The sequence below is a fragment of the Chelonia mydas genome, chromosome 7, assembly GCF_015237465.2.
Source record: "Chelonia mydas isolate rCheMyd1 chromosome 7, rCheMyd1.pri.v2, whole genome shotgun sequence".
Classification (NCBI taxonomy): Eukaryota; Metazoa; Chordata; order Testudines; family Cheloniidae; genus Chelonia; species Chelonia mydas.
Window position 1 is genome coordinate 89232579 of NC_057853.1, and position 16596 is coordinate 89249174.

General features: G+C 40.8%; 1 protein-coding gene across 10 annotated transcripts in view; it reads right to left on the reverse strand.

Annotated features, from left to right (window-relative positions):
- Positions 1-16596, reverse strand: part of RNLS (renalase, FAD dependent amine oxidase) — a 146951-nt gene that overhangs the window by 69552 nt on the left and 60803 nt on the right. For 7 of the 10 annotated variants that reach the window (XR_005226312.2, XM_043550742.1, XM_043550741.1 and 4 more), the window contains exon 5: positions 66-77. The exons of the other annotated variants lie outside the window; for them this stretch is intronic. Coding sequence is in view for 6 of the 7 variants with exons in the window: in XM_043550742.1 (XP_043406677.1) it covers positions 66-77 (12 nt within the window). In the remaining variant the exon portion in view is untranslated. The remainder of the gene's footprint in view (positions 1-65; positions 78-16596) is intronic. 10 annotated transcript variants of the gene reach the window in all.

Consider the following 16596-nt stretch of genomic DNA (forward strand, 5'->3'; position numbering starts at 1 on the left):
CTTCTAGCTAAGAAGTAAATGCCTGCTTCTAACACACTCACACAAAATCTGGAACTTGATCTCACCTCTATAAATAGCTGCAGAGGGAGAGAGAAACACACGAACATTTGCACAGTTATTGTGGAGAGCAAATGCTTAGGAATGGAAAGCAAGAAAACAAAACCCCTAAGTTATCTGGATTTCCCAGTTTTTATTTGATCTTTGGGATAGGATCTCTCTTTTTTTATACACTAACTAGACCGTGTCAAGTACACTGGGACTAAATAAATAATGAATAACAATAATTAGTGACAGTCACTCCAAGTTTCTTAACCAGTAAAACAGACTTTACCTACTTTACTTAAATCTCTGAATTCTCCTCTTCGACAATTATAACCACTATTAGAATTGACTTAATACTGATTTCATTATACTGTATAATGTATAGGATGCATTTTGGTTGATTTCTTGCATTTCAGTGCTTGTAACAACTTATCAGCCCTGACTTGTATTGTTTCACTCTTTTAAACATTCACTTTATTAATATTAAACGTGTACAGAAATTGAACATCCTAAACCCAATAATAAAATAGTATAATATGTTATCTAATTAAAGCATACGTTCCTTTACTTTCTGAAACTAGTATCTTTTCCCTCAAATTATAATTAAAGAACAAATCATACATAACAATTTATATATCCACTATGATAAGCAGAAGAAATGCCTATCTTTGGGGCTATAAACAACAGTATAGTGTTGTTGTACAATAGTAAAATATTTGGTAGAAAGCACACCACAAAATACTGCTTCAGTACAAAATACATATAAACCCAGTGGTGGTGTACGAAGTAGAAGAAATAATAATGTGAGCAGACTGATACAGGTGGGCGCTGCAAGTAACAAAGTCCCTCTTACCTTTCCTCTGCAGATTGACCCCATATTTGCAGCCTAAACCCTGGATGCAGGTGCGGGTTTGTCATGGAGAAGGGTTTTGGTGGGAAAAGAGAAGATTGTGAAAAGGATGCTCACTCTTCTGTAACCATACTTTCAGATTGAAACTCTGGGACACATTACAGTAGAGCAGTGTTTCCCAAACTTGGGATACCGCTTGTGTGGGGAAAGCCCCTGGCGGGCCCAGCCGGTTTGTTTACCTGCCGCGTCCGCAGGTTCGGCCGATCGCGGCTCCCACTGGCTGTGGTTCGCTGTGCCCAGCCAAAGGGGGCTGCGGGAAGAGGTGGCCAGTATGTCCCTCGGCCCGCGCCACTTCCCGCAGCCCCCATTGGCCTGCAGTGGCAAACCGCGGCCAGTGGGAACCGCAATCGTCCGAACCTGCGGATGCGGCAGGTAAACAAACTGGCAGGGCCCACCAGGGGCTTTCCCCGCACAAGCGGCGTCCCAAGTTTGGGAAACACTGCAGTAAAGGATTTGGCAGGAAGAGAGAAAACAGTATTTATTAGTCTGTGACCCTTTCACTGTTTTCCCTGCACCCTCAGTCTCTTCATTCTCAGCCACTTTCTCTCCCAACCTTCATTTTAGCTCTTATCCTTCTACCTCCCCCACCCAAGTCCCCTCACTCATGTACACCACCCTCACATTCATCAATTCACCCCCTGCCCATTAACGCTCCACGCTGCCAACATAACATAACCCCTCTCAAGTCAGAACTCCTCAAGTTCTTCTGACCTCCTCCCATCAGCGGTCCCATAAAGCTCAACCCTCTCCGCTCACCTGACCATTCCAAATTTAGAACCTGCTCCCTCCCTTGGCTCATAATATCTACTTTCACCCCGACAGACTCAGAACCCAATGTTTCCTGCCCAACCTTCCTTCATTTCAGTATTGAGCATGTTCGTAAGTTAGGTACTGAGTCTCAGGAGGAGCTTAAGATATTGCATCTACAGATAATTACTGCTACATTTTTGTAACACTTAGATGTCTGTCTAGTTGATGAGCTTGTGTAGTGAGGCAGATTTCCAAATGCATAAAAGACACCAGCAAAATTACAGCTGGAATTATTTGCAGATATCAGAAATGAGGCTGAGTTGAAGCTGTTCTAAAATTTAGGGTCTTAATGTTTAATTTAATAGAAAATGTTAAAATAATGATTTTTCCATCCATTTCAGACTGCTGCCTAAACAATGCCTGGTGCAGGATCCACAATGGGCATGTCAAACTTGGAGTCAATAGGCCAAATTCAGACCTGGCATAAGCTTGTGTAACTACACTGAAGTCATCTGAGTTGCACCTGTTTATACCAGGCCTGAATTAGGCATAGGGACTGTCATAAATACAAAGGGAAGGGTAAACCCCTTTAAAATCCCTCCTGGCCAGAGGAAAAATCCTCTCACCTGTAAAGGGTTAAGAAGGTAAAGGTAACCTCGCTGGCACCAGACCAAAATGACCAATGAGGACTACCTTGACGATGTGGCCATATTTTCGGATTCCTGGGCAGACCACCTGGAACATCTACAAAAAGTCCTTGAGCGCATAAGGGAGGCAGGACTAACTGTTAAGGCTAAGAAGTGTCAAATAGGCCTAAACAGAGTGACTTACCTTGGACACCAGGTAGGTCAAGGAACTATCAGCCCCCTACAGGCCAAAGTGGATGCTATCCAAAAGTGGCCTGTCCCAAAGTCAAAGAAACAGGTTCAATCCTTCTTAGGCTTGGCCGGTTATCACAGACGATTTGTACCGCAATACAGCCACATCGCCGCCCCACTGACAGACCTAACCAAAAAGAAACAGCCAAATGCCATTCAGTGGACCGAAAAGTGTCAGAAGGCCTTTAACAAGCTTAAAGCGACACTCATGTCTGACCCTGTACTAAGGGCCCCAGACTTTGACAAACCGTTCCTAGTAACCACAGATGCGTCCGAGCGTGGTGTGGGAGCAGTTTTAATGCAGAAAGGACCTGATCAAGAATTCCACCCTATAGTGTTTCTCAGCAAAAAACTGTCTGAGAGGGAAAGCAACTGGTCAGTCAGTGAAAAAGAATGTTACGCCATTGTCTACGCTCTGGAAAAGCTACGCCCATATGTTTGGTGACGGCGTTTCCACCTGCAAACCGACCATGCTGCACTGACGTGGCTTCACACCGTCAAAGAAAATAACAAAAAACTTCTTCAGTGGAGTTTAGCTCTCCAAGATTTTGATTTCGACATCCAACACATCTCAGGAGCTTCTAACAATGTGGCTGATGCACTCTCCCGTGAAAGTTTCCCAGAATCAACTGGTTAAAATCGTCCTTGAGATGTGGAAAATATTGTTAGTCTTTATGTACTTGGTAGTATATTTAGAGATGCATGTGTCTTATTAACTCTGTTTTTCCTAGAGCTCCAGGAAGAAATCCCAGCCAGTGTTTCACCCTAGCTGAGATTTGGGGGGCATGTCATAAATATAAAGGGAAGGATAAACCCCTTTAAAATCCCTCCTGGCCAGAGGAAAAATCCTCTCACCTGTAAAGGGTTAAGAAGCTAAAGGTAACCTCGCTGGCACCTGACCAAAATGACCAATGAGGACACAAGATACTTTCAAAAGCTGGGAGGAGGGAGAGAAACAAAGGGTCTGTGTCTCTCTGTCGGTATGCTGCTTTGCCGGGGATAGAACAGGAATGGAGTCTTAGAACTTTTAGTAAGTAATCTAGCTAGGTATGTGTTAGATTATGATTTCTTTAAATGGCTGAGAAAAGAATTGTGCTGAATAGAATGACTATTTCTGTCTATGTGTCTTTTTTGTAACTTAAGGTTTTGCCTAGAGGGATTCTCTATGTTTTGAATCTAATTACTCTGTAAGGTACCTACCATCCTGATTTTACAGGGGTGATTCCTTTACTCCTATTTACTTCTATTTCTATTAAAAGTCTTCTTGTAAGAAAACTGAATGCTTTTTCATTGTTCTCAGATCCAAGGGTTTGGGTCTGTGGTCACCTATGCAAATTAGTGAGGATTTTTACCAAACCTTTCCCAGGAAGTGGGGTGCAAGGGTTGGGAGGATTTTGGGGGGAAAGACGTCTCCAAACTACGTTTCCCAGTAAACCCAGTTAGAGTTTGGTGGTGGCAGTGGTTATTCCAAAGACAAAAGATAAAATTAATTTGTACCTTGGGGAAGTTTTAACCTAAGCTGGTAAAAGTAAGCTTAGGAGGTTTTCATGCAGGTCCCCACATCTGTACCCTAGAGTTCAGAGTGGGGGAGGAACCTTGACAGGGACATATCCCCTCCGCCTTGCTGCTGTTGAGGGGTGGGTAGTGCCACTCAATCTTCAACTACTTTTTAGGACTGGGAAAGGAGTAGTTATAGGAGTGAAAGGGAAAGGGAGGAAGACACTGACCTATGGGCCAGAGGCTTTACAGATAGGGGCAAGGAACCCTGAAGTGGTCAGTTATGGAATATCCTGTGCATAGGAGAAGTTTCTGGTAATCCATTCACTTAGAAACTGGCTTATGCCTGATGTATTTATCCAAACTCTTGTTCCTTCCACCCCTGCTCTCACATAATTATCCATATGTGTCCAATCGTGCTATGCTCTTATCCTTATTTTGTACTGCATTTTCCCCAGGAAATGTTAACATAACTGGTGTGGAGGAAAAGGTAGTATTTTTTAAAATAAAAAATTGTCACATATTCCTTGACATATAAAAACCCACCACCCCCAGAGAAAAAAATTAATGCCTTTTTAAAAAACTTATTAAGGGAAAGTTACAATAAAATATTAACGTATTAGATTGTATATTACTTATTCAGGATCAGGTTTAAGCTTCTGGCTTGCTGACTGGGGAGCCCTCCTCTTCACCCTTGAAAGGGTGACCAAATTTTTAAATACCTATCTTTATTTTGGTGCTCTCTTGTGTATGTACACACTTGGTATGAAAGCTTTTCCATTATAAAGACAGTTCATATTTCCTTTTCCACAGGAGGAAGGCGGAATGTGCAAGAGAAAGTCGAGCTGCTAACAATAAAAAAAAATAATTAATTTGTCAGTCCTATTTAAAAGTGTAGGTGCATTACTGTAGCATTAAGTAAGCAGACCGGGGACCTTTAGGAAGCCCAGTATTTTGTCATAAGATGAATTTTTTATAATTTCCTCCCCAAACTATCTAATTCCTACACACACAACCACATATGCAAGTATGTTTCCCTTTCCCACAACCCCTTCAATGGAGTACTTCCTAGTAGCAAAAATATGATGGATCTTAACTGGAGTCAAATGTCATCTATACAGTAATTTATATTAAATCATTATGAGCCAAAAAAACCTGAAGATATATATCCCATTTCCCACAGACAGACCCACTCAAGCAGAATATTTGACTTTCAGTTTCATGGTCTGGGTTTTGTTTCCATCCAAACTTTACATTGGTAGTGATGGGATTTTTTTATTTATTTAATTTATTTTTGATGAAGCTACAAGTTTCCTCTCCATATAGCTCATTAGTAAAGATAAAAGCAAAAGTGTGTGAGATAGTGAAAATGAGCTATCCAGCTCACTACAGTTTCCAAATGAATGGCTTTGAATTCAGTAATAGTATAAACATAGCCAATAGCAATAATTCTGGCCCAAAATAAGCAAAATGAAAATGTTTCCATTAAAGCTTTTAAATTTTATTAGAATTCAAATAATATTGAAAGTTGGTTATTTAAACTTTTTGATATGTGTGATGTGGGTTTAAAAATCTCACACAGGGCCTGAAGGAGTTAGTGACTGTATGCTCAATCAGCCTCTCCCAGCTACACCTGCAGTAGGCTTCAACCTGTTAAAAGGTCTGAAGCTGACTCAGTTTGGGGCTCATTGGGAAGGAGAGTAGATCTCTGGCTCTTACTGAGCTGGAGGCAGATAATCACCCTGAAGAAAGGTAGGCAGCAACAGGGAGCCCAAGGCAGTTGTGAAGGAAAGCTGGAGGAAGTGGGTCTGCCCAGGTTTCTTTGTGCTGATGGAGAGGCCTGTAGGGAGCAGGAAGACTCCTGCAAGGTCAGGGACTGCCCTGCTAGGGCAGTAAAGAAATTCTTCTGCAGCAGAAGCAGCTGGGTGGCAGAAAGTGCTAAGAGGCTTCCCAGTGAACCTGGGGAAGAGGCCAAGGGAGAGACATGCCAATAGACAGTGAGCCCAGGAGAAGACCAGGAAAACCCCAAGACTGATGGAGGTAGGAAGTGGTCTGTACAGACAGGCCTTGGCTGCTTATTAATGAGTCCCTGAACTGGAACCCAAAGGAGAGGGAGGTTTTGGGTTTCTGTGTCAGACCACTGAGTAAGGTGATGTTGAAACCCCACTGAAACAAGGGGTAAAGACTACTGACTCCAGAGTCGGGCTGAAGACCCAATGTGAGGCATTGGAATATGGTTTGCTGGACTCTTGGTTTACCCTGGAAGTTATGGGACTATGTGACCACCAGTAGGAAAGTGGACCACCAGCAGGACTAAACAGCCGTTTGACAGAGGTGACTGAGAGGAAGGCCCTCCAATGCTATGTGTAGTCATGAGAGGGTGGTTGGGGTGAGTCACTCTTACAATATATTACATATTATCCTGTTTTGTTTGTTTGGGAAATTGCTACATATCAATTTATAGAAGTATTTCTTCATTGATTACATGCCTTCCTTTTCTATGTATTGCCTAATTAATATCCAAAGATTTCTAAGGTCTGGTTGTGTTTCGCAAGGAACATATTTTCTTTCTGCTATTAGTACTCTTTTTGTTATCGTCTTGTTTCAATATGCACTACTGAAAAAAACTATTTACAAGGATGAAAAAAAAATCTGATCCAGACTTTGGATACAGGTTTGCATACCTATCTATTGAACATCTTATTCATACTCTCACTCATCTGAATTTCTGAAGCATTCTTTTCACATGTAATATCCCATAATGCCTTTAAAAATGCATACAATTCACCTGTGTTACTGTTAACTATTTGTTTCCTTTTTAGTTGGAAATAAATTAATCATAAAAATTTTACTTACCCTTCTAGAAAGAAAAATGGAACTTTGTTATAATCTGTAGTGTCCAGTGATAGCTTCTACAAATAGATTTTATCTACTTTGTAATGTATAATTTGAGAGTTTAGGGTGTGTAGTTTCAAGAACACAAATACTGACATAAATTTGCATAATATTGAAATGTTATAATTTATTGATGAGGCACACTATTAAATAATAGAGGTGATGCTCTCAGCAGTTAGAAACCTAATGCATAATTTACAAGTCCAGACTTGGGTGGAAATTGCTGTATAGTCCCCACAATGTACTTGTACATACTATCAAAAAAAAAAAAAGCCATCTCCAGCTTTGTTTTTATTTGAGAAGCCTTTAAGGGCTTTGAAATCTGATTCAAATCTGTATGATAGAATAAAAGAAAACTATCTGGATAAAATAGTCCTCTGTATTACATATTGTTTATATTTACAAAAAGCTTGAAGTGGGAAGACTTCACAATTAGTTCACTGGACGAACAATTTTGGGGCAGGGAGAAGTGAAAATGTCATCTGACACCATTTTTGTTCACACACAGAACTACATAAGTTTTTCAGAGCTATATTTTCAATGGCTGAAACATGTGCAAGAAAAAATGCTGTAATCAATTTGAATATAGCCAGATTTCCTTTTTGAAGTCGTTGAATAAGGCACAATTTCAGTGGTATTTGCCCTTAGCTGCCTCAAGAAGGACAGAGCTGAGAACTGTAACTGACAGTCTATAAAATATAAGAAAGCTAATACTCTTATTTTCCCATTGAACATCTTTGAATTATGTGCATGCTGCTGCCACTCAAAGAGAAGAAAAATTTCCCCTTCACTGACTTTACAGTTATTTCAGATTTACACAAGGTAACATAATCTGATCATAATAACAGGTAACATAATCTGATCCACAGCGGTGAGGAAAGAGGGCAATTTGGGACTGACAATGGACTGCAGAGGGGAGAACATGGGGGAGGGGGGAAGATATGGATGGATGAGAATGAAGAAACGAGGAGGCAGAGACAACAGTAGGGGAGCAAGAGACATGAGGCAGTAAAGAGGAAGGAAGGAATTAGAACAGGATACAGAATGATAATTTTTAAAAGGAAGAGTGGAAGGAAAAGTGTGTTTTTCAGAGACACCGACACTAAAGGATGAGACAAAGGAGAGAGAATTCTTAGAGATATCCCAGACAGAAAAGGAAAAAGAAAATGGAATACAAATGATAACAGATATGGGGCTAAAATGAAATGGTGAGGAAAAGGAAGAAAGAAACAGAACAATTTAGAGATGCCAAAAGAGAGAGAGAGATTTATCTTCCTATACTTTTGTGCATTTCCATGGCAGGCATCCTATCTCTCTGTGAGTCATGAGGAGGTGGTGGGATGAATCCTTCTGTCATGGCACTATAGCTGGGTATCTAGATGCTGTGGCTAAATAATTAGGGTTAGCCTAGATCATATTTTAATATCTCCAGAGTGGCCATTGTTGCCTGTGTGACTACAGATTTGTGTGGGATTATTTTGTCTCCTCAAAATTTTGTCACCTTCTCTGTCCTTGTTTTCTACATGTTTTAGGGCAAATGCCAAGTTGAGGGTCTGCTCATTTTCTTCAAGGCTAGACTTATTCGAGGCAGGGGTACAGGCTTTTCCTTCTACTGTGGCTTCATGTTATGTTATAAAGCATTAAGATGGAAAGGGGGATGAAGGGGATTTTTTTGGTGTTTGGTGTAGTAAATAGTCGTCTTTGGACACTGTTAACATATCCCCAGCTTTTAAAGATACTTCCAAAGAGCAATTGTTTTACAACTGGAATACATCAGATTGCACCAAACAGGAGCAGGTATTTTAGAAAGGTTTTTAGACAAGGATACCACAACCCCCTTACAAGGGCATAGCTTCCACCCAACTTCGGCCAATGACTCTGTTTAAACACCAAGCTCTGCTTTCAATACACTCAGTATAACACTAAGAAATGAAGTGCTGTATGAAGCACTCCATCAAGTGCACTTAACATAAGCTTGTTTGGCAAACAGTCCTGCCCTCCTTCCTTTAAACAGTTACTGCTGACTGCAATTCTTATATGAGAAAATAAATTCATTTCCCAGCCCCTCACCTCTGAGTGCCCAAGCATGCATGTGCATCTTTTCTATAAAAGGTTAATTGCTAAATACAACTGTCGCTCATTTCATACTGAAAATATTGGGAAGTCTGAAGTTTTCTATGGTCATATACATTTTATCTGTTTTCCTTGTTACTCATCTTTGAATGAAGATTTGGCTTTTTCCCCAGATCTTGCTAGTTTGTTTCACATTGTGATGACTCAGACCCCAGTCGACTAGGCGGGAGAGAGAGAGACTGGGCTGGGAATCAAACCCATGTTTCACAGGGTGAAATTCATGCCCATGCACAGGGCCAGGACAAAGACTATGCAGCACTTCAGTCATAGGCCTTTTAATGGCCCTCTAACACAGGTTTCACCCACAGTGTGCTAACCACAAGGTCACAAATCCAGCCTGGGTTACTCAACTGATTGACACTTGCTATGGTCTCTAAAAATGTAGGGTTACAGTGGTGGTAATTCTTAGCTTTTGCAAAGTGCTGGCTTCCTGTAGTGGGGCTGTAGGTATTCTAGAGAAACATAAACTGTGAGTAACAGATATCTCACTTTAGTATCATGTTAAGATGTTAAAGGACTCTGTTTATATCCAAATACCTGGTATTAATAAATTAAAGTGGCAGAGTAGGAAGTGTGAATGAAACTTTTACAGAAATTCTGCAGGTTTTAGGAAATCCCCTAGCAGATTTTACCAAAATTCCTTGAAGATTTCCATTGTAATGGAAGATGTGAAAATCTTGAATTACTTTTTTTTCTCTTGAGAAAGCATAAAATTAAGCAACCTTTTATTGGAAATTGCAGAACCAAGGCCAAGAAGCAGAATTCTCAACCAAAAGAGCAATTTGTTATTATTCACTATACTGAACAGTGACAACAGAGGCATCACCACAACTACTCTGTGCACCTTTGGCTAAGGGCAATAAGGCGTTTTAATAATAATATTGTACACAATAAAATACTGTTGTATTGAGTAAGGTCTTTTACAAAAGCGGTGACACGTTGGTGATTAATATCATTGTGATATGTATGTATGAACACTAGGAGAGCAACTATGGATACTTACTGATAGTATCTGATAGTACAGATAGTAAAGACAAAGGGAGAAAACAGGTTTTCTCCCAGACAGGAAAGAAGGTTCTGATCCATATGTTTGAGTCCATTAGTAATGAAGGAGGATGTTAAACGTTATCTAGGAGGCATAAATATTTTAAAATGAGCAGGCCAAGATAACGTTGAACCCAACAGTTCTAAAAGAGTTGGCTGAGAAGATACCTGGCCTGTTGATGATTTTTAATAAATCTTGGAATACCAGGGAAATTCCAGAAGACTGGAAGAGTGTTAGTGTTGTGATAATATTCTAAAAGGGCAAGCGAGGTGACCCAGGTAACTATAGGATGGCTAGCCTGAGATCAATCCCAAGCAAAATAGTGGAAAAGCTGATAAAAGATTCGACTGATAAAGAATTAAAACATAGGAATATAATGCCAGTCAACATGTTTTATGGAAAATGTCTTATCAAACAAACCTGATTTTATTCTTTGATGAAAGCACAGGTTTGGTTGATAAAGATAACTGGAGATGCAATATAGTTTCTTTTCTAAGGCAGCACCACATACTATTCTGACTAAAAAATTAACACTATGCAATATCAACAAAGGATTAAGAACTGGCTAGATGACAGATCTCAAGAAGTAATTGCCTATGGGGAATCCTCATCAAATGGGGGTGCTTCTAGTAAGGTTCTGCAGGGATCAGTACTAGGTGCATGCTATTCAATGTTCTATCAATTATCTGGCAGTAAGTATAAAATCACTGCTGATAAAATTTGCAGATGACATGAACACTGGAGTGGTAAATAATGATGAGGACAGGGCAGTCATATAGACAAATCCGGTGTGCTGCTTAAGCTGTGTCCATTTAAACAATGCATTTTTAATAGAACCAAATGAAAAATTATACATCTAGGAAAAAAGAATGCAAGTTACACCTACAGAAAAAGGACTAAGTCCTGGAAAGCACTGACTCTGCAAAGAATTTAGGGATCATAGTGGACAAGCAACTGAACATGAGAACCCAGTGTGGTGCTGTGGCAAAAAGGGCTCATGTGATCCTTTGATGAATAAATAAAGGGGAATAGTGAGTAGAAGGGAAGTGATTTAACTCAGCATGCAGCATTGCTCAGACTGATGGATACAGTTCTAGTATCCACATTTTAAAAAAGGATGTTGGAGACGGTGCATATAAAAGTTACAAAACTGATTTGAAAACTGGAGAAAATGCCTTATGGAAAAAAGAGACTTCGCTCTATGTATTTAGCTTATCCAAACGAAGAGTTAGAGGTGACTTGACTCCATATGGAGAACATGCTGGGTACTGTGGGAAGTGGCGGCCAGCACATCCCTCGGGCTGCACCGCTTCCCGCAGCCCCCATTGGCCTGGAGCGGCAAACTGCGGCCAGTGGGAGCCGCTATCAGCCAAACCGGTGGACGCAGCAGGTAAACAAACTGGCCCGGCTCTGGCCTATGATATGCAGGAGGTCAGATTAGATTATTTTAGAGCTTGTCAACGTGATCATTTAGTTTGTGGAAAGCTTCTGTTTCAAAAGCAGGATAGTCCAAAGCACACTAAAGAACTGTTAGCACATGTCAGCAAGGTCTACATGGATACTAGGCTAGTGCAGGGTAGATTTATACACCAGTTTGCCATTAATTAAATGTTAGTGTAGACAAGCCCTAATGGTCCTGGCTAAAATATATGCTGTGTTTTTGCAAGCAGCGGGGATCCATATCTAATGAATTTGGACCAGAGGAGATCCAGAGGTGTCTTGCTGCACTGACTCTTGAGCACACTAAAGCTGCTTTAAAGGTGCACCATGAGAAACAAGCTCCGTGGATCAGGAGTGGCTAGGCCAGTCTCCACAGTGCTGACTGCTTTAGTTGAGTGTGAGTTACACAGAGCAAGCCTGCCTTTTGTTTTTCCCATGTGCTGGGTCATACAGCCCTCTGTCCTGTGTTTCGCAGGCAAAATACAAATATATCTGAAAAAAAAATATCTGTTTTCTTGCATCCTAGTGTTCTTGACTGAAGGAGGACTCTGGCTGCTCATGCTGAGTGTGACTTGACATAAGAAAGACTAAACTGAATCAATGATTGGAGGGAAGCCCCTATAAATAAAGCTCCTGCCTAGAACAGCTAACAAGCAGGCTCCCAGTTTGAAGATAGCAACTGTCTGGATGGCTTTATTGGATAATCCATTTTAAGGGACAGCTGTTTCAAGAAAGCCTCTCATTTTGGCAACCGAGCCATAATGACAGAGGTCATGAAAACAAGAGGAAAAAAAGAGGAATTAGTATCAATTACAGAAGAATTAAAGGAGCATCCCAAATTGATTTGCAGCTGGTAAGGAAAAAAGTGAAAATAAAACAGAATATGGAAGTTGTTTCTTGGTGTCAACACAGGCTGTGAAGAGACAAAGTGAACATAAACGGGCCTCTGTTTGCTGTGAGCTTCCCCCTGCATGCATGGTGGTTCTCCTAGCTTGTGGCCAAGTTTACTTGGATGACAGGCTCAAGAGACTATAAAAACACACAGAGATGGCATCATTTGCATTTGAAACACAGGATGTCCAGATTTGTTCAGAGAGACATGCCCATGCATGAAATGAGGATAGCACTGCCACTTGGTGCACCAGAGTGGAACAGCAGTGAAAAGAATGAGAAGAGCGTTTCTATAGCTGAAGAAACAGATTGACAGAGCCAGAAGAGTACCCAGAAGTTACCTACTACAGGACAGACCCAACAAAGAAAATAACAGAATGCCACTAGCCGTCACCTTCAGCCCCCAACTAAAATCTCTCCAACGCATCATCAAGGATCTACAACCTATCCTGAAGGACGACCCATCACTCTTACAGATCTTGGGAGTCAGGCCAGTCCTTGCTTACAGATAGCCCCCCAACCTGAAGCAAATACTCATCAGCAACCACACACCACACAACAAAACCACTAACCCAGGAACCTACCCTTGCAACAAAGCCCGTTGCCAACTATGCCCACATATCTATTCAGGGGACACCATCATGGGGCCTAATCACATCAGCCACACTACCAGAGGCTCGTTCACCTGCACATCTACCAATGTGATATATGCCATCATGTGCCAGCAATGCCCCTCTGCCATGTACATTGGCCAAACTGGACAGTCTCTACGTAAAAGAATAAATGGACACAAATCAGACATCAAGAATTATAACATTCAAAAACCAGTCGGAGAACACTTCAATCTCTTTGGTCACTCAATTACAGACCTAAAAGTTGCAATTCTTCAACAAAAAAACTTCAAACTCCAACAAGAGACTGCTGAATTGGAATTAATTTGCAAACTGGACACAATTAACTTAGGCTTGAATAAAGACTGGGAGTGGATGTGTCATTACACAAAGTAAAACTATTCTGCCCCCCCACTGTTCCTCACACGTTCTTGTCAACTGCTGGAAATGGCCCACCTTGATTATCACTACAAAATGTTTTCCCCCGCCGCTCTCCTGCTGGTAATAGCTCACCTTACCAGATCACTCTTGTTACAGTGTGTATGGTAACACCCATTGTTTCATGTTCCCTGTGCATATAAATCTCCCCACTGTATTTTCCACTGCATGCATCTGATGAAGTGAGCTGTAGCTCACGAAAGCTTATGCTCAAATAAATTGGTTAGTCTCTAAGGTGCCATAAGTACTCCTTTTCTTTCTATAGCTTCTATTATATTGTATGAATAGTTAGACAGAAACAGTCCTGGAAGACAAACAACTTTTAAGACTACTTTATATGAATGTAGTATTTCCAAATCCAACCATTCAAAAATCATGAGTCAGGCCTCCAAAAATCATGACTTAAAATAATAATCTTTGGGTTCTTTTTATTTTCCTCTCAGGTTTTGAGCCTTCACAGTTTCATGTTTTAAAGCTTCTCTCTACAGCCATCCAACCTACAACCTTCATTTTTAAAAATGAAAAGTAAGATTCTCAGATAATCATAACTCAAGGAACTGGAGCTTTAAGAAAACACCAAATATTGTGAGACTTTCAGTAAACTGTGAAATGACCACACTGTAGATACAACCCTATTACACATACTATACACATGTATACAAAACCTGTATATAGAATCATAGCTTCATAGACTTTAAGTCAGAAGGGACCATTATGATAATCTAGTCTGACCTCCTGCACAATGCAGACTACAGATTCTCACCCACCCACTCCTGTAACAAACCCCTGACCTATGTCTGAGCTACTGAAGTCCTCAAATCATGGTTTAAAGACTTCAAGGAGCAGAGAATCCTCCAGCAAGTGACCCATTCCCCACGCTGCAGAGGAAGGCGAAAACCCCCCAGGGCCTCTGCCAATCTGCCCTGGAGGAAAATTCCTTCCCGACCCCAAACATGGCCATCAGGTAAACCCTGAGCATGTGGGCAAGACTCACCAGCCAGACACCCAGGAAATAATTCTCTGTAGTAACTCAGATCCCACCCTATCTAGCGTCCCATCACAGGCCATTGGGCATATTTACCGCTAACAGTCAAAGATCAATTAATTGCCAAAATTAGGTTATCCCATCATACCATCCCTTCCATAAACTTATCTGGCTTCAAGACTAAGCTTGATATGTCTTTTGCCTCCACTGCTCCCCTTGTAAGGTTATTCCGGAACTTCACTCCTCTGATGGTTAGAAACCTTCATCTAATTTCAAGTCTAAACTTCCTGATGGCCAGTTTATATCCACTTGCTCTTGTGTCCACATGGGTACTGAGCTTAAATAATTCCTCTCCCTCCATGGTATTTATCCCTCTGATATATTTATAGAGAGCAATCATATTTCCCCTCAGCCTTCTTTTAGTTAGGCTAAACAAGCCAAGCTCTTTGAGTCTCCTTTCTAAGACAGGTTTTCCACTCCTCGGATCATCCAAGTAGCCCTTCTCTGTACCTGTTCAAGTTTGAATTCATCCTTCTTAAACATGGGAGACCAGAACCGCACACAATATTCCAGATGAGGTCTCACCAGTGCCTGACATGTATAACGGTACTAACACCTCGTTATCTCTGGAAATACCTCACCTGATGCATCCCAAGACCGCATTAGCTTTCATAGAGTGCACCACTGACATTTCAAAATCTTTTACAAGGTCTCAGACATGTTTCTTTTGATACTCTTCATGGTTTTCATCAGTGTGGCTGTCTGACAGAGCTAAGTCCCTCAGAAAAAGAATGTGAGGAAAAACTGATGCAGAATTTATGATACAGAATTAGAGCAAACATCTCTACACCAACAGAATTAAACTCACCCTGTAGAGAGGGTAGAATTACATTTTCAATTAGGTGCATGGCTCAGCGGTAGCACTATAAAGTAGGGACTGTCAATCATCTTTCATCGACAGTGGAAATCCCACTGATGACAATGGAAAGTTTGTTTGAAGTTGGGGAATAAAACATGGTCCAAGCAAACCTGTAGATAGTGAAGTTATTGTTCCATTCAGTATCCCTCAGATGGAAAAGGTGATTGTAAGGATTTCTAGGTAACAGTTAATTCAGCCCTTTAATTACTTTCCCCTTTGTGCACACAGTTATCTGGACTGAATTGCATAACTACCAATGTATTCCTGAATTATTTTAAGACTTGGTTGTTAGGATGGTCACTTTAGATATCATAGTTAACACTACTTTGAGGTGAATAGCCCAGTCATAGCGGGAAGGGTAACTCTGAACCATAATGACTAGACACTTGGTGCAGAATTGGATATTAGGAAAAACTTTTTCACTAGGAGAGTGGTGAAGCACTGGAATGTGTTACCTAGGGAGGTATCTCCTTCCTTTGAGGTTTTTAAGGTCAAGCTTGACAAAGCCCTGTCTGGGATGATTTAGTTGGGGATTGGTCCTGCTTTGAGCAGGGGGTTGGACTAGATGACTTCCTGAGGTCCCTTCCAACCCTGATATTCTATGATTCTATGAATGAATGTTTCAAACATTATCTGCATCTGCACTGGGGGCTTGATACTTTTGCTCTATTACTAATTTATGTTAACAGGACAGTTATGCTTGTAAGTAATACCAGAATCAGCAGCTAAAGGAGGTCTGGGAAATTGTATATAATACACATAGCTGGGATAGTTATGTACTTCTGAAATGAACTCCCAGTAACAGTAAAAACCTCTTAAGGAAATAAAAACCCAATGCAGCGTGTTTCTAAGCTTGGACCACTCTGCCTTTTGTACCCAAGACCCGTAAAGGCTACACAGATCCCTTCCTTAAACAAGTTTTCAAACAAGATGTCAAAAAGAAAAATAAAATCTTAGGGTGTGCACCAAGTTTCCACCAATCTGCATTGGCTACTGAGAAGCAGTAGAGCCATTTTACACCTGAGAAAAGGAAATACAAAGTAATTTCCTTGCAAACATTCAGTTTTTCATGAAAGCACACATAGAATTCTAATACTGAGTAATGCACTAGAGAACTCCCAAGGCCAGACGCACACATTCCAATTTTTTGCCGAAAGGAGTT